We start from the raw sequence: 23565 nt of genomic DNA, 5'->3' as shown, positions 1-23565 counted from the left end.
GAGGCAAGGTGTGGATCCGAAAAAAGGGACCGGATTTGGGGAGGTGCAGAAGGCTGTTAGGGCGTGAAAGGGCCTGTCTGCGGTAAAATGGGATTCGGATGCCTGGAACCCTGTAGGTTGGCCGAGAAATGTATCAGGGCTACGGTTTGCCGGGTGGGAGATGATCTCAGACAGAACTGGGCTCTACCAGGTAACTCGGTTGGAGCATCATTCAGATGCACCTGGGTTGCTGGCTCCGTCCTGGTCAGGACAAGTGCAGGAATCAACCAATGAATGCATAGGGGGTGGGACAACAGGTCAATGTTTCTCTCATCAATAAATTTTATATTTTTATATTTTTTGTATTGATTTCAGAGAGGAAGGAAGACGGAGAGAGAGATAGAAACATCGATGATGAAAGAGAATCATTGATTGGTTGCCTCCTGCATGCCCCCCACCGGGGGATCGAGCCCCCAATCCAGGCATGTGCCCTTGACCAGAATCAAACCCAGGACCCTTCAGTCAGCAGGCCGACACTCTATCCAGAGTCAAACCGACCAGGGCTCATCAATAAATTTTAAAAACACAGACAGTTGGTTTTAATGTGGCTAGACCACTTAGTAGCTACATGAACTAGGGCAAGTTAAATTCTTCCTACCTCAAATTTCTTACTTGTAAAACGCAGCTCCAAAGCTTTATTGATAGTTCTTGGGGGCTTTGGAGAACTTTGGTGCTAGGGAGAGTCCATTTGTTAAATATGCTTATCACTAAGCCTCTCCAATTTTGCAGTGAAAGAGGAGTGTGAAAGGGTCTTTCAGGGTTTCGGGGCAAAGCCCAAAAGATCTGGAAACTTTTATTTTATGTTATTGCAGACCTTTGCATTTGACCCACTATAATGTATGTTTTTGTATACAGTGTTTTCCAAAAAAAAAAACCCCATCTTAATAAAATCGGACACTCCAGGAAGATGTTTGCTGGTTAAGATCTTGGGATCTGGAGTCAAACTGAAGAGTTCTCTTCAATAAGTGACTTAATCACTCTGAACCTCAGTTTCCTCATTTGTTAAATGGAGATAGAATATAGTGCCTACCTCACAGGATTGTTGTGAGGATTAAATAGATGATGCTTATAAATCACCTAGCAAAGCGTGTGATATGTAATGAACAGTCACAGAAAATATTAGCTGTTTTTATTATCCTCATTCAGAAAACTCAGACTAAATGGATGAAAACAGAGTAATATAGTCATCTTAAAGCTGACCCCTTTTGCCCTAGCCGGTTGCTCAGTGATTAGAGCAGCAGCTGGAGTACTGAAGGGTCCTGGGTTCGAGTCTGGTCAAGGGCATGTACCTCGGTTGCAGGCTCAATCCCTAGCCCTGCTTGGGGTGTGTGTGGGAGGCAACTAGTCGATGTATCTCTCTCACATTGATGTTTCTCTGTCTCTCCCACTCCCTTTCACTCTCTCTAAAAATCAATGGAAAAAATATCCTTGGGTGAGAATTAACAAAACAAACAAACAAACAAAAAAATGCTGATCTCTTTTGAATTCAGGAACCCCCTTTAAGAGTCTGATGAGCCCTAGCCGGTTTGGCTCAGTGGATAGGGTCCCAGGTTCGATTCCGGCCAAGGGCACATCCCCGGGTTGTGGGCTCAATCCCCAGTAGGGGCCAAGCAGGAGGCAGCTGATCAATGATTCTCTCTCATCATTGATATTTCTATCTCTCTCTCCCTCTCCCTTCCTCTCTTAAAAATCAATAAAGAAATTTATTTTTTAAATAAATAGTCTGATGAAAGCTATAGCCTGTCTCCTCTGTCAGCAAAAATATACAGTTTTACTTATCACTTCTGAAAATGTTTGAAGAATGTCTGAAGAAATGATTGTATGATTGTATATTAGGATGGGAATAAACCCTAGCTAAAGCAATCTTTGTTCCCTCCTTTTGGTGTGGTGCCAAGGCCCTGGGTCCCCTAGTCTCCCTCCCCAAGACCCATGAGATAGAGGTAGAGTAATTATTATTATCAGCTTTATTATTGGCATGAAGGCAGGGATGTGGTGACAGTGCAAGGCCCTTCTGTGGGTGAGGGGATGGAGGACTTGACCAGCCAGCACTGATCCTCCAAGCCGGCCTCCCAATGAGTTTTAGGGCTCCAGGTGCCTCTGGCTTTCTGCAGAAGCAGTGGGTGGGCAGGTGGGCAGTTTGCAGGCATTGGATAAGTAGGCTCCTTAGGGCTGCTCTGGAGCTGGGGTCGGGCTGGGGTTGGCAGGGGGTGGGGGGCGAGGCTGGATGTCCCTGGTGCGCATATAGGACAGCAGCTGCTCCGGGATCTCCGCCAGCACATCCTTGGCTAGTCGGGCCATGCTCAGCACCTGGTTCCCTGATCGGTCGACATAGTCTCGGAATGGGACGAACTAGGACAGGCAAAGACAATCAGTGTGAGTGAGGGCCAGGAGGAAAGGGAGTGGGAAAGGGGGCAGTAGAGAGGCTTCCTCTTTGACCCCTAACATCTCTTTCCAAATATCCCTCTAACCTGAGGGATATTGCTTTCTTTCCACCTTTTTTTTTTTCCACCTTCTATTCATCCTCAACTCACTCCCGTTTGGCTTCACACAATCTACCGAAACTGCTTTTGGTATTGTCAACAGCCCCATGTTCCCAAATCAGTCCAACGGGTAGTAATTGTCAGTCCTCATTTTACTTCTCTCTCCATTACATTTGTTCATGACACATCCACTCTTGACACACCACATTGCTGGATTTTCTCCCATCTTTCTGGATAAGCTCCCCTCTCCCCCAATTCCTCTGAGTTCTAGCTAATCTCTAAACTTGGTTCCTTCTCTCTCAATTCTCTTCCCGAGTGATTTTATACACTACCGTCACTTTAAAAACTGTTCCCTGTTGACTCCCAAATTTATATATTCATCCCTAGCCTCTTCTTAAACGTCCAGAACCACATATATAGTTGCTTGTATCATATCTCCATTCAGTTGTCTTAGATACCTCAAATCCAATGTGTTCACAACTGAATTCTAATCCTTTCCGCCAAATCTGCTCCTCCTGCAGCTTTTCCCTTCCCAGTTAATGGGACTATTACCAGTTGCTCAAGCTAGAAAACTGAGAATCATCCTAAAGCCCCACTCACTCACCATCACCATTTAATCAAATAGCTGTTGTAAATTTTTTTCTTAATCCTTTGAACCTGCTTCTTTTCTCTATCCTAACTGCTTCTATTCCCATCCAGATCCCTATCACCTTCCCTCTACTACTTAAAGGCTACTTCACTAATAGGTCTACCTCCCTTCTCTCTCGCCCTGCTACAGTCCACTCTCCATGAAGCAGAGGTCCTCTTAAAATGGAAGTCTGACCATCTCACTTTCCTATGTGAAATCATTCAAGAGCTTTCCAAGAACAAAACCCCAAATCTTCTCCATGATCGGCATAGCCTTGGCTTCCCCTTTCTCTTACTCACTGTGATCCTGCTACCCTGGTTTCTTGCCTTTTCCATGATTGGACCAATTCTTCTGAGCCTCAGGGCCTTCTTCCATGCTGTTCCTCTGCCTGTAATGCTTTTAGGTTTTCAGCTCAAATGTAATTTTCTCGAAGAAGCCTTCCCTGACTACCCTACCTAAAACAGGTCCTTATTAGAGACTCTCATAGTGGCATTTGCTGTTCCTCTGGAGCACTTACCACAATCTAATGAGATGTTCAGCTGTGTGATTATTATTGGTTGCCTCCATTAGAGGGCAGAGGCCTTGGGGATCTACACTATGGATCCATAATGGCTCTAGCAACCTCCCTGTTTCTCACAAAGATTTTGTTCAGTGAAAGCAGGAGGGCTACAAGAGTGAGGGGTGAAAGGTGGGTGATTAAGAAGGCAGAAGAAAGAATGGCTGCCAACTTAGTCTCTCCTTCCCATCATGCCTTTCTGCTCCATGACTTCCTCTCCCTGGTCAGGTCTACCTGAACGATGTCCCGCTCAGCATAGCGTCCCCTAGAGGATACACGCACATCATCACCATCCAACTCTTCCATTGCTGTAAAAAAGACACCCCTCAGCTGATTGACATCTCCCACACCAACCAACCCATGCTGCCCATTCCCTCTCAGCTCCCCTTTGGAGTCATCATGAGAATGCCTCATGATTGTCAAAGTCCTACAAATACTAGGCATTGCTGTGGCATTATTATTATTATGCCTTTCCACACATTCCATCCTCCCAGGAATCCCAAGAGGGAAGTATTCAGATCAACAGCCTTGGTTATGATGAGGAAGGAGGTTCAGAAAAGGTCTGTGACTTGGCCAAGGTCCAACACAGGCATCGATCCTATCGTTTTGGGGGGCAGGCCTGGGTGCCCAGTTTCTCCTTCATTTTCCCCAATTATTGGTCCCACTCAGGGACAACCCCCATACTACTCACCCTCAAACATGGCTGGTCCCACACCAACAATAATGATAGACATAGGCAGTGAGGAGGCCTGTAAGGGAAAGAGGATGAATGCCTGGGGTGAGTAGCCATAATAAGGGAGGTGACTGTTGAGAGCAATTTTTTGTGCATGTGTTATATTTCTGCACATCTTGCAAGTAGAGGCACTGATTTCCTTTGTTCCAGACTATTTTTGCAAGGATGTCTGCATATCAAAGATATAGTGTCTTTCTTTAGAGCCAAGGGCACCTTTGTTTAATGCCCAGTATAATAAAATGTCTCACACCGGAACGAAGAGGAGAAACTGGACACCCAAGCTTGTCTTCCAAACATTACTGCCCATTATAAAACATAGGGGTTTCCTAAGCTCAGGGTTTCTGTTCTATAATGCAACTGACTGGATGCAGGTGTCATCTGACTCCCTTAACATCCTCTTGTGGGAATTGGGGCTTAGAGAATAAGAGAAAATGCTGATACTCAAGCTACTGCTATTGCTGGGAATAACAGAGTTCTTTGTCCCTATTCCGTGAGTCTTGTGTCTTCTGCTAGCATTCATGAAACTGTCAGGCTAAATTGTTAGCTTTAAACTTCTTGACAAGTATTACTTAATTTAATTAACATTAAATAAAAATCTCAACCCCTTCACAGTTATTAACAGTGACCCCCTCCCTGCCAAGCCCTCCTCCTCAGACTCACACTGACAATGGCCTCCTTGGTCTGTGTCATGTCAGAGATGACTCCATCGGTGATGATGAGCAGAACATAGTATTGGGAACCATCAGAGATCTTGGCTGCAGCCCTGGGTGAGAGGCCGAGAACAGAATCTAACTGAAAGCCTAGAGAGACCAATGAGAACACCCTACTCCTAGAGCTTCCACAGCCAGCCTGTAAGTGCCAGGCAAGGATTGGGGCTTCTGAAGCTCATGCTCCTTCCCCAGACCTGGCTGCCTGCCATTGTCGGCCAGTAACATTTGTGGAGCACTTAATATGGTAGGTTCTGTGTTAGGCACTGAAGGTACACCATGAGAAAAAACAAGTCTATCCCAGGCCTCTCAATGGGAGCAGATATTGATTCAAGAACCACTGAAATAGGTATAAAATTACACTTATTATGAGTGCTGTGTTAGAAAGGGACACTGCTGTGAGGGTGTATAGTAGAGATTCCTGGCATAGTCCAAATCAGCGAAGGCTTATTTAAGGAAATAATGTTTGAGGATGAAGAAGAGGTTAAATGAAGGGGGGATCATTCCAGGTGGAAGGAACAGCATGGACAAAGGTCCTGTGATGGGACTGAAGGAAGCCCACCCTGTCTGGAGCCTAGAAAATGAGGGAAGCAGACTGGACCATGTGGCTGAGGTAGGGTAGGAGCCAGACCACATAGGACTTTGTCGTCCCTGGGAAGATTTTGGTATTTATACAAGAGCATGACCCAAAGGCTGAAGGCCTCCTTTCTTCCCTCATCTCACCTATTTCACCTCACTCCTTTCCCCCCTCTGCTGAACATAGCCCATTTCCTGGGCTGCCGGGACCCCAGTCAGTATAACTCCTTTTTCTTCTCTTACCATCAATCTTTGAATCCAAGAATTTTCCATGTGAAAAGGACTTCAGAAGTAATTGGGTCCAGTCCCCTTATTTTACATATGTGAAAAACAAGGCCTTGAGAGAGCACAAAGGCCATGGTAGAGCCAGGTTTCCTGACATCCATTCTCAGGCCCTGTGTGTGTTGGAAAGGATGGAACTTCTCCATCCAGTAAAGTATTCCTAGCCACATATGGCTATTGAAATGTAAGTGAATTAAGTTAAATAGAATTAAACATGTAGTTCCTTAGTCACCCTAGCTATGTTTCAAGTGTTCAGTGTCCATATGTGACCATATTGAACATCACAGTTATAGAACATTTCTATCATCACAGAAAGTTTTATTGAACTGTGCTGGCATTTAAGCCTAATATCTAAAAATCAGAGGAAAGCATGGTGGAGAATTCAAATAGCTATGGCTCAGTTTGCCCAGTGCCTCGGGTGGGATTGGGTTATAATCTTCCTTAGCAGCCCCTGTTCCCTTTCTGAATTCTGGCCACATTCTCTTCATAGGCCTGGACTGGTACCTTCTCCTGTCACTCATTTTACAAATATCATTGCACACCAGCTATCTGTCAGGCACCAAGCTCAGTGCTGAGCATGCTGCAAAGAATAGGATATTGTCCTGGGGAGATGAATGCTTACACCATTATGATACATTGAGGTTAGGGCTTTGAGGACATAACATCTAACCTAAGACAAAAGTGAGTACAAGTTAGCCAGGTGAAGGTGTTGCTGAGATAGAAGAGAGGAGTGGGGGCGGGCGGGGGGGGGGGGGTAGGGAAGGTAAAAGGAAAAGTGTTCCAGAGAGAGGGTTTGCATGTGCAAACCAAGATATATGTTCTAGTGGCATATGTAGGATTACAGGAGAGAGATGAGGCTGGTACAGTGGGTGAAGGCTCACACATGAAGGGATTTGTGAGCCAGGGGCAATGGGAGGCATGGAGTGGTTTGGGGGCTAGGGAGGTACATCTCTGTAGATACCTGGCATTACCAAGGCCATTTAGACCTCTGAGATGGGTGACTGGCTGGGGGAGGCCAGTCTGTGCCCCACTTGGCTACTGGGTGGTAAAAAATGAAGAGTCATCTATGATCATTAAAATCATGTCTGCAGCCTGGCCATCATGGTTCAGTGGCTGAGTGTCGACCTATGAACCAGGAAGTCACAGTTCAATTCTTAGTCAGGGCATATACCAGGGTTGCAGGCTCAATCCCCAGTAGGGGGCGTGTAGGAGGCAGCCAGTCAATGATTCTTTCTCCATCATTGATGTTTCTATCTCTCGTTCCGTCTCCCTTCAATAAAAATATATTTTAAAAAACACCCATAGCTGCACATTTGATGTACATGATCTAATTTAATCCTTACAACCATTCTATAAGGTAGGCACATTTTTATTCCTATTTTTTAAATGAGAGAATTGACGTTCAGAGACATTAAGTAGCATCCCCAAGGAATGGTGAGGCCATGGTCCAACCCCATGCTTGACCAACTGAGCCTGAGCATTGATGCCCTCTCTCCATTCCCAGGCTGTTCTTTGGATACTCCTCCATTCCACTACATGGCACATTCTGATCCTCATATACTGTTCACTCTTTCCTGAGCTTGCCCCTTGACACCTCTGTGCTTTTCACATGTGGTCCTTCTGTCAGACCTACTCTACTCCCTTCTCTGATAAAGTTCAACTTGCCCTATAGACCCAGAGTGGCAGCCCTCTTCATGAGAAGGCTGCCTTGGATTTCTCAGACTAAGTTATGCCCTCCTCTCCTCTCCCTCTGCCTTCTAGGATATCGCCCACTGAAATGGGCTGTGTGCCCTTCCAAATGGGTTCTCACACCCATTTGGGTACCAGCTTTTGTGCCTGGGGGGACCCAAGGACCCAATGGGTTCTCACACCCATTTGGGTACCAGCTTGTGTGCCTAGGGGCGACCCAAGAATACATGGCCCATCCATTGTTCTGTATGATCATGTGGATAAAGCTAGATGACTCTATGTACACTTAAAACACTTTTTTTTTCTAAATTAAAGCAAACATGGACACAGTGTGAGAAGAATGTAAAATGTGTATGAATTTTTAAGATAAAATATGGGGACTTCAAAGACATTTTCAGTCTGGCTGCTTTCAGCTGTGCCCCCAGATTCCCCTGGGGGAAGCAGTCACTTGCCTTTGCTGACAGGCGACTTGCTGGAAAAGTCTGGGAAGCTCTAGCCTACAGAAGGTAATGATTTATTTATATTTCTGTCTCTTGCACCAAGGTGGGAACTCCCAAGGGTAGAGACTAAATCTGATTCATCTGTGAGTCTCTAGTGCATCAGCAGAGAACTGAGCACACAGCTGATGCCCTTTGAATAGCAATAACTATAATAATAGTAACAGGAATAGCTAACACCTATAGTACTTATGATGTGGCAGGCACTGTTCTAAGTGCTTGACAAATGTTAATTTAGTTAATCTTCACAACCCTGTGATGAGGATATTATTATCCCCATTGTACAAATGAGGAAACAGACACAGGGAGGTTAAGAGCCTTGCCCAAAGTCTTATAGCTGTAAGAGGTAGAGTGTGTGTATGAGCTAGTTTGACTCCACACCCCACATTCATGTTACATTGCCCCTTTTCTTAATGTTTATCTATTTATTTGTTAATTCTCACCAGAGCATATTTTTCCATTGGTTTTTAGAGAGAGTGGAAGGGAGGGGGAGAGACACAGAGAAACATAGATGTGAGAGAGACACATCAATTGGTTGCCTCTGCAAGCAGCCTGACCAGGGCCAGGGATCAAGCCCACAACCAAGGTACATGTCCTTGACCAGGATCAAACCCAGGACCCTTCAGTCTGTGGGCCAACTCTCTATCCACTGAGCCAAACCGGCTAGGGTTTCTTAATGTTTATTAAATGAATGAATGAATGAATGAATGAGTGAACTTGTCCAAGATAATATTTAAGAAGTCTGTTTAATAACAACTAAAGAATATGCTCAGGCTCTAGTATTAAGTGAAAACATCAGTAGTGAAATATTACATGTAATTTGACTGCAATTATGGATGCATAAGGAAAAGACTGTCAAAATACATATATATATGTTGGGCAGTATTCTGGGTGACATATTATTTCTCCATCCTTGAAATTTTCTATAGCCATGTTATGTGTTATGTTACTTTTATAATTAAAGAAACTATAATCCTTATTATGAATTAAAAAATAAATTTTTACTAGGGAAAAAGAAAGTCTATGGACATATAAATCTCCCTGAAATCCTCCCACTTTTATCAGTTTTGTTTCTTTTTTTTTTTTAATAATACATATTTGATTGATTTCAGAGAAGAAGAGAGAGATAGAAACATCAATGATGAGAGAGAATCATTGATTGGCTGCCTCATGCACGCTTCCCCCTGGGGATCAAGCCCGCAACCCGGGCATGAGCCCCTGATCGGAATCGAACCTTGGACCCCTCAGTCCCCAGGCCAACACTCTATCCATTGAGCCAAACCAGCCAGGGCTAGTTTTGTTTATTTCATATTTTTACTTTCAAGCTTTCTGAAGTACTTTGTTTTACTTGGGTCTCTTCCTTTGGCATTTAGTATGACTTATTTTTTAATTTAATCAGATAGTATTTTTTCCTTTAGAAGGTGAGCTTATCCAACTTGTGTTTATTGATACATGTTTAGTTTTAGTTCTGTCATTTTTAATTTGCATTTACAAAATAATTTTATATGTGATCTGGACTTTATTTTATTTTTATTCTGAAAATTTGGAGTTACTGCCTGGCCTGTGTGGCTCTGTGGTTGAGCATTGACCCATGTACCAAGAGGTTGCTGGTTTGAGTCCCTGTCGGCATATGCCCAGGTTGTGGGCTAGATCCCCAGTAGGGGCATGCAGGAAGCAGCTGATCAATGTTTCTCTATCATTGATGTTTCTACCTTTCTTCCTCTCCCTTCCTCTCTCTCTAAAAAAATCAATGAAAACATATTTAAAGTCTGCTTAAAAAAATTTGGTGTTACTCATATTTTTATTTGTTTGTTTTTTAAATCCTTACCCGAGGATATGTTTTTATTGATTTTGGAGAGAGAGACATCGATGTGAGAGAGACATCAATTGGTTGCCTCCCATATGTGCCCGAACCAGGCAGGGAAATGAATGAACCTGCAACCCAGGTATGTGCCAGGAATCAAACCCATGACCCTTCGGTCTGTGGGCGGATACTCTAAGCACTGAGCCAAATCAGCCAGGGCTTACTCTTATACCAGTATTTTTTATTAATTTATTTTTTAAAATATATTTTTATTGATTTCAGAGAGGAAGGGAGAGGGAGAGAGGGATAGAAACATCAACAATGAGAGAGAAACATCGATCAGCTGCCTCCTGCATGCCCCCCACAGGGGAACAAGCCCGCAACCTGGGCATGTGCCCCTGACTGGAATTGAACTCAGGACTCTTCAGCCCGCAGGCCAGCGCTCCATCCACTAAGCCAAACCAGCTAGGCAGCCAACCCCCGGTCAGGGTACATACAAGAAGCAACCAAAGAATGCATAATCATAAATTTAAAAAATTTAAAATTTTAATGGTGGTAAAAAAAGAAAAAAATAGTAATTATTACATTGTTATCTAATTGTAACCTTCCAATAACCCTATAAAGAAGGGGCTATTGTTATCCATTATTACACCCATAATGGAGGCTTAGAGAGGCTAAATTGCATAAGTCACATAGTGAGTGGTGGAAACAGGATCACTCGCAGATCTGATACCAAAGCTTGTAATTTAACTGTTGTGCTTTGGCCTTTCTCTCCCCCAAACTTGAGGTTTCAGTTGTTCCCAGGGAGTGGGACTGGGGTAGTTTGCTGATACCCTCTCTGACCCAGAATAAGGCATTTATAACCTCTTTATACCAAGGGCTGGCTAACATAAACTTTCACCCTCTCCCCAAAGCCCAAGTTCACTAAGAATGGTTCTAACTATCCTTGGGGAGTCAGTCCCCTGTTTGGGTCCCCTTGTTCTCCTCAAACTCCATCAAGTTACCTTACCTGGCCACCTGGTTGATGACAGGAGCAAAATAGGTGGGCCCGTAGAGCTGCACTGTGCGCAGGCTCTGGAAGTAGCTCTCCAGCACACCCTCAATGCCCGCACAGTTGGGGTCCTCATCATTGTTGTTCTGTCAGGGAAGATGCCCTGCTGGGCTGGGCCCATGCAGGGTACACCCAGTAGTGCTCTGATCCAAGCTCACTCCTTCCTTTTATCATCACTCTCTTTTCACGCCCCGCCCCCCAAACTCCAGCCCTGCTCCCCCTCCCTGCTCTTCTCCCCTAACATGGCTTCCTGCTCCTCTGCAGGTCCATGACCCTTAGAAGAAATGTAAATAGAAGAAACTGGTCCACTTGGGTAGGCCAGATGCCAGGGCATGGAGTGTAGGCTCTGGCCCATACCATACCAGGGGGAACTGATGGGAGATCCGTCCCTCTGGGGGCAGCTTGGCCCCAAAGCCATAGGCTGGGAAGAGCTTGTCACTGTCATAGTCCTGGATGATTTCTCCCACTGCTTTGAGGGCCATGGCATAGGCGCTGAGCTGGTAGGGGCTCATGTAGTGCAGGGAGGTTGGTTGCAGGGGATTCCCTGTAGGGACACAGGAGCCCCAGCCTTATAGTCACCTTGCTCATGCATCTGTTCATCTGCCTATCCTGGTATGCATCCATACATCTATCCATTCATCCACCCTTTACCCATGTACTCCCTTATTATTTTATCCAATCACCCATATATTCATTTGTCCATCTGTCCACCCACCAACCCCTACATTTATCCATCAATTTATCTATCTACCCACACATTCACCCATCCACTAGCATGATTCCATCTATCAGTTTACCTATATCCATCTGCCTTTTCATTCTCTTAGCCAACTATCCATCCATCCACCCACTTGTCCACCTGCCATTTCTTTCTTTTCCATCCATCCATACAGCCATATTCATCTGTCCACCCATCCATTCATCCCTATCCATTCCATTTATTCACTTGCCTATTCTCATATGGATCCATCCACCTGTCCACTCATTCATTCCCCATCTACTTACCCATTGTTGCCCCCAATTTAAACATCTGTGCATTTACCCACCCACATACTCATCCATGCATTCCATTGTTCTTACAAACCCATCAACCCTCTCTGTTCATCTGTCTATCCACCCAGTCATCACTCAACACCTATTCATCTATCCATCTCTCCTTATACCCCTATTCTCTCCCATTCATTCATTTACTCATCCACCTCTTGACCTATCTATCCTTTCAACTTACCTGATCTATTCACAAACTTATTTTCCTATACCCTCTGCCCACCCTTACACTCAATAATCTCTCCCCAACATTCCTGCCCCAGTACCAGCCTCACTGGGCTTTGCCTCAAGCCTCTGCTTACTAGGTACATGAACTCTTATCCCTAGCTTGGAATCCAGACCAATCCTAAGGACTTCCTCCACATCCCATTCCCCAAACCATGCCTCACCATTAGAAGCTGTGAAGTCAATGGCTACTGTGAAGTTCAGCTGGGTCCTGTCAAGGAAATAGATGGATTGAGAAGTGAGGGGGCAATACTTTTTATACCAGGATTTCTCAAACACTAGTGTGCATATGAGCCACCTGGGAATCATGTTAAAATACAGATTCTGAGCTGGATTGTATGGTTGGAACCTGAGATTCTATATTTTTAACAAACTTCTAAGTCATGCAGATGCTGCTGGTCCATGGAGCACACTTTGGGTAGCAGAATTAAATGCCTACTGTATGACAAGTGTATTGCATGTACTTTAACTTAACCCTTATGATAGCCTGAAAGTAGTAATTAACATCTCCATCGTACATAGGAGAAAAGCAAGGCTCAGAGAAGCCAAGTACCTCTCTCAGGTCTGCCTGTCTCCACTGAACCAAGCAGAATGTCCTGATAGTCTGCTTGGCCTTTCCCTCTCTCTTGACCTCTCCCCACTTGCCTAGACATAACTTTGTATAGGTCCCAGTCAGATTACTGGGGTCACCTTTGAAGACCACTTGTCTGGAATCTTAGGACTGGCTCTAAGCCAGCAGCGGGTGCTGCTCATCCATGGCCACATTTAAGCCATGACTTCAAGGGAGTCTGAGAGCCAGGGATGAAGCCTTGAGAACACTATGCATTTTACAGAGCACTTTATAGTTTGCCAATTGTTTTAAAGTTTGTTTTCATGATCTCATTGGACCCTGACAATTCATAAATAAAAAACTGAGGCTCAGAACTGGGAGGAATGCGTTTATCCAGGACTATGACAGTTTAGCCCAGAGCTTAGCCTGTAACTTACCCTCCTTTGATGTAATCGACAAAGGTGAATTCAGAGTCCACAGAGAAAGAGAGCAGTGTCACCTGTGGGACAGAAGAGGCAGCCCTGCTACTTTAGAAAGGGCAGTTGGAGTGGCAGAAGGGAAAGAGACCCATCATGCCACCCCTGCCACACCCTGACCCACCTTCTCCAATTTTGGAAAGGGCAAAAAGAGGAAGCTGTCGGAAACATATTTGGATTTCCAAAAGTATATTAAATTGGGAAATACAATTTATATTTTTTTTAAAAAAATATTCTACTAAAGAGTAAAGATCAAAAAATTTCCACAGAAAAAAAAAAGAGGAAAAACTTAATGGTGCCACTTTGTGCCCAACATTACTAATCCAAGTAATGTGTACCTACAGCCTTTTGGTACCCCCAACATGCTAGGTCAATGGAGATAGACACAGAAGGATCCAGGGAAGGTCAGAGCTCCAGGGAGCACTCACAGTTCCCGAGTTGACATATTTCTTCTTCTTACATTTCTTCCTAGGGTTAAGTACCTAAGTGAGGAAAATAATAACAATGATGGTGGGAAACCGGGGGAGGGAACTACAGACTGATCACACTGGGATGAGGGATGACCTGGGCAACCTGGCAGGGCTGGAGCTCTCACCTCATATACTGTAAACTGGTTCTGGGCCTTGCTCAGCTCCCGGTAGCTGGTGGTGAACTCACCAATGAAGTCATGGCTGCAATGAGGCCAGGGGTGAGTGAGTAGCAGCTGCTGCTGGCTTGGAACCAGCCCTAAAAACAGACTTTTATTCTCACTATCCTCTGACTCTACTTGAGCTGTAGGGCATTGGTGCTGGGGCCAGAAGAATGGCCAAGCTAAGGGGAAGAGAAGGGAAGAGACTGTGTACTAGAGAGACAACTGAGGGGATCATTTGTACCCAAGGTCTTGGTATCTATCATCACCCTTCCTGATTCCCAAAGCCACTTTGGGGGTTCTAGTGAATGTATTAGGGAACTGTTTAGGTTAAGTACAGGAGAAGGCAGTTCTACCTTCCATCCCGGTCCCAGTCATACACATCGATCTTCACTGTTCTGAAATGCAAAAGATAAAGATAGGCTGGGTGTGTATGACAAATCGAAAGAGACACCCCCACTCCTTTACCATACACAAATTATCTTCCCATCTACCCATCAGTCCTTCCATCAGCGTTCCTCCCATTTGTCCATCTATTCTATCCATTCATTAGTCTATGCACAATACTCAACTATCTACTGCCATTACCAGTACTGCTATTACTACTGCTGCTATTTGTACCACTATTGCTATTCTTTACCACATCCTACTATATTCCAAGCATTGTTCCCAGCATTTTCACAGATTGTCTCATTTATCAACCACCTTACAAAGTAAGTACTATTATTCTTACTTTTTGGGTAAGGAAGCTGAAGTACAAAAAAACAAACTAACAGTAACTTGACTAAGGATCATAACTGAGCTGAGATTAAACTCAGACATCCTGGTTCCAAAGACCTGTTCTTAACTGCTATGCCTAAGTCACCCCCATCTGTCCATCTATCTATGTGGCAGTCCATTCAACCATCTATCTATCCATCTAGCCACCCATTAACCCATACATTTGCCAATCCAATTACATATTAATTCCTATCTTTGTCCATCCATATAATTATATACATGCAGCCACTCACTGACTCATTGATGCATGCAAGCATCCACCTGCCTGTCCATTCATCTATCCAACCAAACACCTGACCATCTGATATCTGTTCATCTGATATTCCATTCATCTATAACCATTTATATGCCCATCCATCTTTCCACCCACCCACCTATCTTCATTTATTAGTTTACATGGTCAGCTTGTCCATCTGTTTTATACTAATCCATCAACTAATCCATCTATCCATCTACCGTCCATTCATCTGTCCACCCATCAATGTACCTATCACTCCATTTATTTATCCTCCTGCTTTTCCAATCATCCCTCTGCCTCTCTAGTCCACCAATGAGAGATCTATCCCACCAATCTCTCATATAAGCATCCATCCATTTATCTATTTACTCATCCATACATAATCTGTCCATCCACTAATACAGCCATCAGTCCACTTATCCATTCATATATTTCCCCCTCTACCCATCCATCAATCCTCTTATAACACCCATCCACATACCCATCCATCCATTCACCAGTCTATACATCCATCTGACAATCCACCATGTATCTTCTCATTCATTTGTTCATTTGCCCATCCATCCATCCATCCATCCATCCACCCACTTATCTATCCATCCAATCATCTCCATGCCCAAAACTGTCTCACTGAGCAGGATCCTCTAACACTATTATGACCCTTCTGTCATCATTCTGAGGCCCCACTCTCATGCCCTTGTCTTCTTACTCCCTAGCTTATGCTGAAGCAGACCTGTCATAGTCTCCATTGCACAGTGCCCGTACAGGGATGCTGAAGGGCTGCCACACGGGGTTCAGTGTGTTTTTCACAACCTCTGTCTTGTGGCAGATGGTGAACCTGGAGAGGAGCAAGAGGAATAAAATTTGCCTTTGGATAGGACTGAGCCCAGAGAGAGGGCCTGATACTCTTAGAGATTTTGGGAATTCTCCCACTTGTTAAGCACATGTTGTGTGCTGCTTTGAATGAATTCTGGACTCAGGTTCTGATGGAGTCTATGATGCCCAACCTAAGAACACTAATGGGCCCATGGTCACAGTGGGAGAGGCTGGGTGCCATTGGAGAAAGTAGTGACTCACGTGCCATCCTCATTGCTCCTGTAGAACACAAGGAAGGGGTCTGATTTCCCAAAGAAGTCCTTCTTGTCCAGCTTGTTTGCACACAGCTGCATGGTAGCAATGTCCTAGGGATGAAGTTGGGCTGTTGACCTCGAATATCCCATAGCCTCAGAAAGTCCACTAAAGGGAGTTTGGGGAGAGAAGCAAGCCTCCTGGGTCTAGCATGTGGCCCTTACTAACCCGGCAATTGCTAAGCTCCTCTGCGGTCAGCAATATGGTCCCACACTTCTTGCCTGGTACACCCCTGGAAGCAGAAAAAGCCTCTTTGTGAGGGGGGAGAGTAGGCAACAAGGATTGGGGTGGCCAATCTGGGATTGGGTGGGTGGGCCAAGGGATTCAATTTGCTATTTACTGATAGTCCCCTGAATGTGTCCCCTTCTGTCCCAAGTGGCTCCTAGTGGGGAAGGGCTTAACTTTGACTGCGGAGGGGTCCATAGTCTGGAAGTATGGGGTTAATATAATCTAGGTGGGCATCTCATAATGGTATGAGGAGAAAGACATAGTTGATTTAAGAGTCCTGGAATTTCTATCCAGACCTGGGGCAAAGGGCCTGTTTGTCAGGTCAAAGATGCTGTGCTTTTCAAAGACTGTGAAGAGTGAAATATAAAAGACAAGGGAAGCCTGGCCAGTGTTGCTCAGTGGTTGAGCCATGACCCATGAACCAAGAGGTCACTGGTTCGATCCCCAGTCAGGGCACAAAGTCACTGACCCTACTGCCTTCTCACTGCCTTTCGCCTCCTTGATGTTCTCTCTCACCTCCTCACACAATGTAAATTCTAGTCAGTGATTATGATAGTCACTGCCTTGCATCCTACCCTTTTTCCCTTGTCCTTCTCTCACTTTGATATACTTATTTGTCAGAACCACTGCCCTAGTTAAACCCAATTCTCTGCTCAACCCATACTGCACCTATACAACTGATATGACCAGTTGATCTCATTTTTAAAAATTTTTATTTATTTATTTGAGAGACAGAGAAACATCAACTTGTTTTCCACTTATTTATGCATTCATTGGTTGATTCTTGTATGTGCCCTGACTGGGATCAAACCCACAACCTGGACATATTGGGATGATGCTGTAATCAACTGAGCTATCCCAGCCAGGGCTCTAATTGGTCTCATTTTATTATATATATTTTTGAAATATGTTTTTATTGGTTTCAGAGAGGAAGGGAGAGGGATAGAGATAGAAACATCAATGATGAGGGAGAATCATCGATCAGCTGCCTCCTGCACACCCCCTAATGGGAAGGGAGCCCACAACTCAGGCATGCGCCCTGACCAGGAATTGAACAGTGATCTCCTGGTTCATAGGTCAATGCTCAATCACTGAACAACACTGGCCAGCTAGTCTCATTATAAATGCATGACCACAAACCTCAAGAGGGCCCTTCTGTAATCATACTATATGTCCCAAGATCCTTTACTCTTCAGTTCTGCTAGATGGCAGTTTCATTCCTTCTTTACTCTCCTCAAACCCAAAAAAGCCTCCTCCCCCATCCTCACTCTCAGCCAATGACCTTGTTTCCCACTTCACTGACAAGACTGAAGCAACCAGAAAACAATGTCCACAGACCCACTACCACACCTCCTCTGCCTCCAGTGTCTTCCCCCACACAACTCTCTTCCTACCGATGCTACCAATGACTATGCATGTGTCTGTTTACCCCTCCACGGTGTGCTACAGTCTCATCTTCTTGCCTACCTACACAAGGACATCACTCCAGCAATTCCCCCTCATTTTGTTATGTCAGTTTTTCAGTTTCTACTGGGTCTTTCCCTTTAACATACAAATGTAATATAATTTTTCTCATGTTAAAAAATTACAAAACTATTCTTTTTATACAAAATTGATTTTTAGAGAGAGAAGAAGGGAGAGGGATAGAGAATTAGAAACATCGATGAGAAGAAAACATCATCAATCAGCTGCTTCCTGAACACCCCTACTGGGATTGTAGCCTGCAATCGGGGCATATGCCCTGACCAGGAATCGAACCAGTGACCTCTTGGTTCATGGGTCAATGCTCAACCACAGAGCCACACCAGCCAAGCACAAAACTATTCTTGACCTCACTTTCCTCTCTAGCCACCCCTCCTTTTCTCTTCTATTCTTTGCAGCAAAGCTCCATTGAAAGATTCCTTGACTCCTTTTCCTCTCGTCATTCTTTTCTAAATTTCTCCAACTGTCTCTCCTTCAAAACTATGCTTGTCAGAGTCACCAGTGACCTCCATCTTGTCACCTACTTAACATGCAAAAGTTTTTGACATGGTAGTCACTCTCTCCTCCTTGATCCATGTCTTTCACTTTGCTTCCATGACAACACCACCTAATGCTTCTTCTTAGTCTCCCTTTCTAGTTCCAACTCATGGAACTAGATCCTCTCTCTTTGATCCTCTCTCTCTCCACTCCATTGGTGAGCTCATCTAGTCTTATGGCCTTAAAGAGCATCTAAGACTCATGTATCTTTAAAAAAAATGTATTATTGTTTTCAGAGGGGGAAGGAGAGGGAGAGAGAGATAGAAACATCAATGATGATAGAGAATCATTGATTGGCTGCCTCCTGCATGCCCCCTACTAGGGATGAAGCACACAACCTGGGCATATGCCCTTGACTGGAATCGAATCTGGGACCTTTTAGTCCAAAGGCCGATGCTCTATCCAGTGAGCCAGATCAGCTAGGGCAAGACTAATGTATCTTATTGCCCACTTGACATCTCCATTTGAATGCCTAATAAAAATTATGAAATTCAACAAGTCAGACAACTTCTGATAGAATTCCCCACCAACTTACTTTTCCCTTACTTTTTTTTTTTTTTAAACTATCTCAGTTTATGACAACTCCGTTCATCCTGTTGTTCAGGTCAAAGGCTTTGGTGTCATCCTTGATTCCTCTTTTCCTCTGACATCCATATTCAATCTGTCAAGAAACTGTTGGCTCCATCTTCACGGTATATCCAGAATCTGACCATTTCTCCCCTCCTTCACTGCTACCACCCTGGACTACTATAATAGCCTTCCAGTTGACTCCCTGCTTTTACCTTTGTCATCCCAAGATCTATTCTAAACCCAGCAGCCAGCATCATACTTTGAAAGCATTGTCATATTATGTCACTTCTCTGCTCAGAACTCTCCAGTGACTTCCAACTCAGAGTAAAAGCTAAAATCTTTACAATGGCTATAAGGTCCTCACTGTTAACTCTCCAACATCACTTCCTCCTTTCTCTCCCCTTGCTCCCTTGGCTCCAGCCACACTGGCTTCTTGCTGCTCTTTGAACATATCGGGCTTTTGCACTGGCAGTTTCCTCTGCCTAGAACATTCCTCCTCCAGATATCTGCACGGCTCACTCCCCTCTTTCCTTCAGGTCATTGCTCTAAAGTTACCTCTCCAAGAGACCCACTTAACCACTTTATTTCAATCACCCTAATTCTGCTCTACTTAGCTTTTTACAATCGCACTTACTGTCTAATATGTTATGTAATTTACTTATTTATTATGACTATTTTGTAGGTCTCACTCCCACTCCTTAGTATAAGCTCCCCGAGGACAGGAACTTTTGTTTTGTTCACCATTACAGCCTAAGCCCCTTAAACAGTGGCTGACAGAGTATATGCCCAGTAATATTTGTGAAATGGATATATCCCTGGTACCTAGCACAGGGAATGGCATGTGAAACATGCTAATAAATATTTAGTGCATAATGGAAATTCCAGAGGACTTGACTTAGTGAGTGGAAACCTCGTGGAGGAGAAGGGCTTGGAAGTGGACCTTATTGGTTGAAAGACTTAGAAAACCAGAGAAGACATGCCAGGCCTGAGACTGACTTTAACAAAATCCTAGAGATTAGAGCTTCCCCCTCGAGGGTGATGGGAGCCATTGAAGGCTCCTGACCAGGGGGAATCCCAGCTTCCACTACTAGCAGGTCAGCAGGATCTTTGGGAGGAGAATTTGGAGGCACCCATCCTTCCCCCCTCACCCCTTCCAGTTCAGCTTACGTGAGGGGTCGCTCTACCCGGCTACCCTGGCCTCCAATCACCTCTCCCAGGGCCAGGAACGCTTGTCCCAGGAAATCCTGCACAGGGACACGGAGTCAGCAAGGCCTGGAGGGGCTGGGGGTGCAGAGTCCCAGCCCTGGAGAAAAGCCCACACCAGCCCAGCTACAACGACCAGGTGTTTCGAGGAGACGGGACATAGCAAGAACCACCGCCCAGTCTGTGCTTTAAAAGAGCTGGTGGTGGAGGGGGCGGGGGGAAGGATCCTAAGCAAGCTCCCCTTCTGGGTCCTGTCATTTTAAGCTGCTCTCCATGTTGCCATCCCACCCCTCACCTCCACCCTCCCCACTCCGCCCAGCCGGGTTCAGCCTTACCTTCTACAGGACCCAGTAGCGGCGGCGAAGAAAGACGAGCAGTGAGTAGGAGGCACAGGTGGAAAGCCGAGGCAGGAACCGGAGAAGGGCCGGGAAGGGTGGGTTCGGACCAAAGAAGGTAGAGTCGGGGTTAAGAGGTAGGGGGGTTCCAAAGAGGGTCGTTTCACACTGAGCGACGCATGTGTGCCCAGACCGCGAGGGGACGCGCGCTCACCGGTTTGGAGATGTTGGTTTTGGAATCGACGTTGTACCTGGAAAGAGAGTAAGAGCAGCGTCGGGCGGGGCTCGTAGGGGAGAGCCTGGAAAGGGGGTCGAGTTTCAAGTGCTGGTTAAAACTGTGGGTGGAGGGAGAGGCTTGGACCCGAATTAAACCTGGATCTCCTTTGGGGTAGGAGTCAGAGTTGGAAAGGGTCAGACCTGTGCGAAGCCAAATCAGGGCCTGCTGGGGGTGGGGGTGGAGGTGGTGGGGAGGGGAGGGGCGGGACCTAGACCCAGGTGGAGCTAAATTAGGGAGCAGAGTTGTGGGCAGGACCAGGCTCAGGGAGTGAACTGGATTGGATGTGACCTAAGGGCGGGCGAAGCAGACGTGGGGCGGAGTTAAGATTAGAGTGGAGCACTTCAAAGTGGGACCGAACTGGGCCTTGGGGAGGAACTAGCCCGGGATGCCAGGTGGGGGTGTAGACAGTAAGAATTTCGGTGGATCCAGGTCGGGGGGCGGTTCAAGCCAGAATTCTGGGCGGGGCTCACACATCGAAGCGCAGGTTTTGCTTTTCTTCAAAGAAATAGTCAAGGACGAATTTGCGCACGAAGTCTGGGTTCAGCGTGTTGTCGATCACCTCGGTCCGTCCGAACTGGTTAGGGGGTGAGGGATGCCGAGAGTCAGCGCGGAGCCTGCAGAGGCGGGGGGCGGGGGCGTGTTTCATTGCCGGGGCAGCTCTGGGCTGAAAGAGGACTCTCGGACTCACCTCCCTCCATTCCTGGCTGACCCGGCTCTGCGTGTAAAGCACCACCACTGCAGGCGGGAGTGGGGGCGGGGAGAGAAGGACGTCAGGTCAGTCTGCACCCCCTCCCCGCTCCTCAGTCGCGCCCGCACACCGAGTTGCCCTCCACCCCGCCCTGGTGCCGCCTACTGGGGTCGGACTTGGAGAAGGTGTCGAGGTCCAGCAGGTTCCTAGAGAAAGCGACAGACAGACGGACAGAGCATGGGTCATTCTGAAGCCCACCGCCTCAACTAAGCCCTGAGTTGGGCACCCGGGGGAGGCATGGGGCTCAAATCGCACCTCCCTTCCTCATTCCTATATCCAGCGGGGGTCCGCGATGTTAGCACCCTGGACAGCACCAGAAATCTCAGCCCAAGGACCGCGTCCCTGCGGACTGGACACGTCCGTGTCCACAGTGTCCCCAGGAATGAGGGTTTGCCTCAGAACTTTGTCCTCCTGGGGCCCAGAATCTACTGGATCCCCGCGACCCATCCCTTGAACCCGCAGGCTGAGTGAGCCCTTCTTTTGCGGGTGGGGCTGTTCAAGGAAACCCCCTTCCCGAACCCGGAGTCTGCATTCACGTTTTTCCTGCTCCAGATGCTTCTTCCCCCGGGGTCTAGCCCCTGTCCGCCCCAGCCCCGGGGCCGGTTGGGGCTGGGCAGTGCCTACGCCCTCTCCAGCTGGCCAGCTCACCGGCAGGACACGGTAATCTCAATCTTGGTGGCCGGGACGCTGCGCTCAGAGGCTCCGCTGAGAGACATGGTTGGTCTCTCAGCTGGTCCGGTGGCCGGAGCAGCGGAGGGCTAGGGGTACCGGCGGCGGAGGCCGGCCCCTGTGCTGCAGCGGTGGCGGCTGCACTCCCTCCAGCACTGTGTGCTCTCCCGCCGCTCGCGCCTGGCTGTGGCCGCGGGCAGCAACTCCAGAAGGCAACACGGCCCCGCCCAGCCCTGCGGGTGGCCCCCACCCCATTGGAGCAGCCTCGGGCTGTCCGGGAACCTTACCCAGACCCCCTCCAACCCACACCATGGGAGAATCTTCCCAGGGAATTTCTCTGGGGCAAAATCCACGCCTCCTGAAGAGCTATCCGCGGTGCTGAACGGTTTGGGGCGCCTGATGGGCGATTGGGACTTTTCCTCTACCTAAGCCCTCCCTCAACAATCTGCTTCTCCCCCCTCCCACTGCGCCCTGCCTAGGTCTCAGAATAGAAAGTTACACATTTGTTCACATTAGCTGTGCGACCTTGGGCAAGTTACTCAACATCTCTGGCTCAGTCTCATTAGTAGAAAGGCCATTATAGCACCTACTTGGGGGTGTTGTAAAATTTTGAGATAATCCACGGAAAGGACTTGGCACAAGGGGATTATACACAGTAAATTCTCAAGAATGTTTGCTTCCTCTGAGCACTCATACCAATGATGTCTCTTGTATTGAGGGTTAGAGCTCGCTCTAGCTGGTTTCGCTCAGTGGATAGAGTGTCAGCCTGCGGACCAAGTGGTCCAGGGTTCGATTCCGGTCAAGGGCACATCCCTTGGTTGCAAGCTCCTCCCCTGGCCCAGGCCCTGGTGGGGGCAGGAGGCAACCAATCGATGTGAGCACATTGATGTTTCTATCTTTTCCTCTCTCTTCCACACTCTCTCAAAAGATCAATGGAAAAATATCCTCGGGTGAGGATTAACAACAAAAATAATAAAAATAAAAAATAACCCATTAAAAAACAAACAAACAGCCAGAGCTCAGTAAAACAGTGGCTATTAACAGCACTGTGCAAAGCCCTACCCAGGTCTTTGAACCCTCATGAATTCATGTTATTAGAGATGTAGACATTCTGTGAGGATGCAGCCCTCTCTAGGTCATGCTGTAGATGAGCGTGGTGGTCACACAGATCCATCCTCTCCACATCAACTACTGCCTCCAAAGTCCTAGAAGCCAGTCCTTCCACTATAGGCAGAGGCTGCAGGTCACTTGTACCAGGACTGCGTTGCCTGCAGAATTTAAAATGAACACACACACCCCCACCCTGTTCCCTGCTAAATGAAAATCTCAGCAACCTCAAGGCTAAATTTCAGGCAGCCCTAAGAATCTGCATAGATAAAGATTCCCTAGGTGACTAGAGCCT

The 23565-nt window shown here is 46.4% G+C and overlaps 1 protein-coding gene across 4 annotated transcripts; it reads right to left on the bottom strand.

Annotated features, from left to right (window-relative positions):
• Window positions 1-1981: 1981 nt before the first annotated feature.
• CPNE9 (copine family member 9) lies at window positions 1982-22377 on the bottom strand. Of its 4 annotated transcripts, none has more exons than XM_080671691.1 (20): window positions 22143-22377; window positions 21600-21640; window positions 21435-21481; window positions 21217-21320; window positions 20684-20720; window positions 20099-20175; window positions 16283-16346; window positions 16064-16167; window positions 15720-15824; window positions 14325-14366; window positions 13936-14011; window positions 13769-13822; window positions 13302-13363; window positions 12479-12525; window positions 11405-11586; window positions 11001-11128; window positions 5097-5199; window positions 4395-4452; window positions 3938-4011; window positions 1982-2388 (listed from the first exon to the last, which is right to left on the bottom strand). In XM_080671691.1, exons 1-20 carry the CDS (start codon window positions 22208-22210, stop codon window positions 2203-2205), a joined length of 1659 nt encoding a protein of 552 aa, XP_080527817.1. In that variant the 5' UTR covers window positions 22211-22377; the 3' UTR covers window positions 1982-2202. The 4 variants fall into 4 exon arrangements, with proteins under 4 accessions (XP_080527817.1, XP_080527818.1, XP_080527819.1 ...); XM_080671692.1 differs by having other exon boundaries at window positions 20470-20720; window positions 22143-22345; XM_080671693.1 differs by lacking the exon at window positions 16283-16346 and having other exon boundaries at window positions 22143-22351.
• Between the last annotated feature and the right edge of the window lie 1188 nt (window positions 22378-23565).

Source organism: Plecotus auritus (assembly GCF_963455305.1).
Source record: "Plecotus auritus genome assembly, chromosome: 6".
Classification (NCBI taxonomy): Eukaryota; Metazoa; Chordata; class Mammalia; order Chiroptera; family Vespertilionidae; genus Plecotus; species Plecotus auritus.
This window is presented reverse-complemented; position numbering and strand designations above follow the sequence as displayed.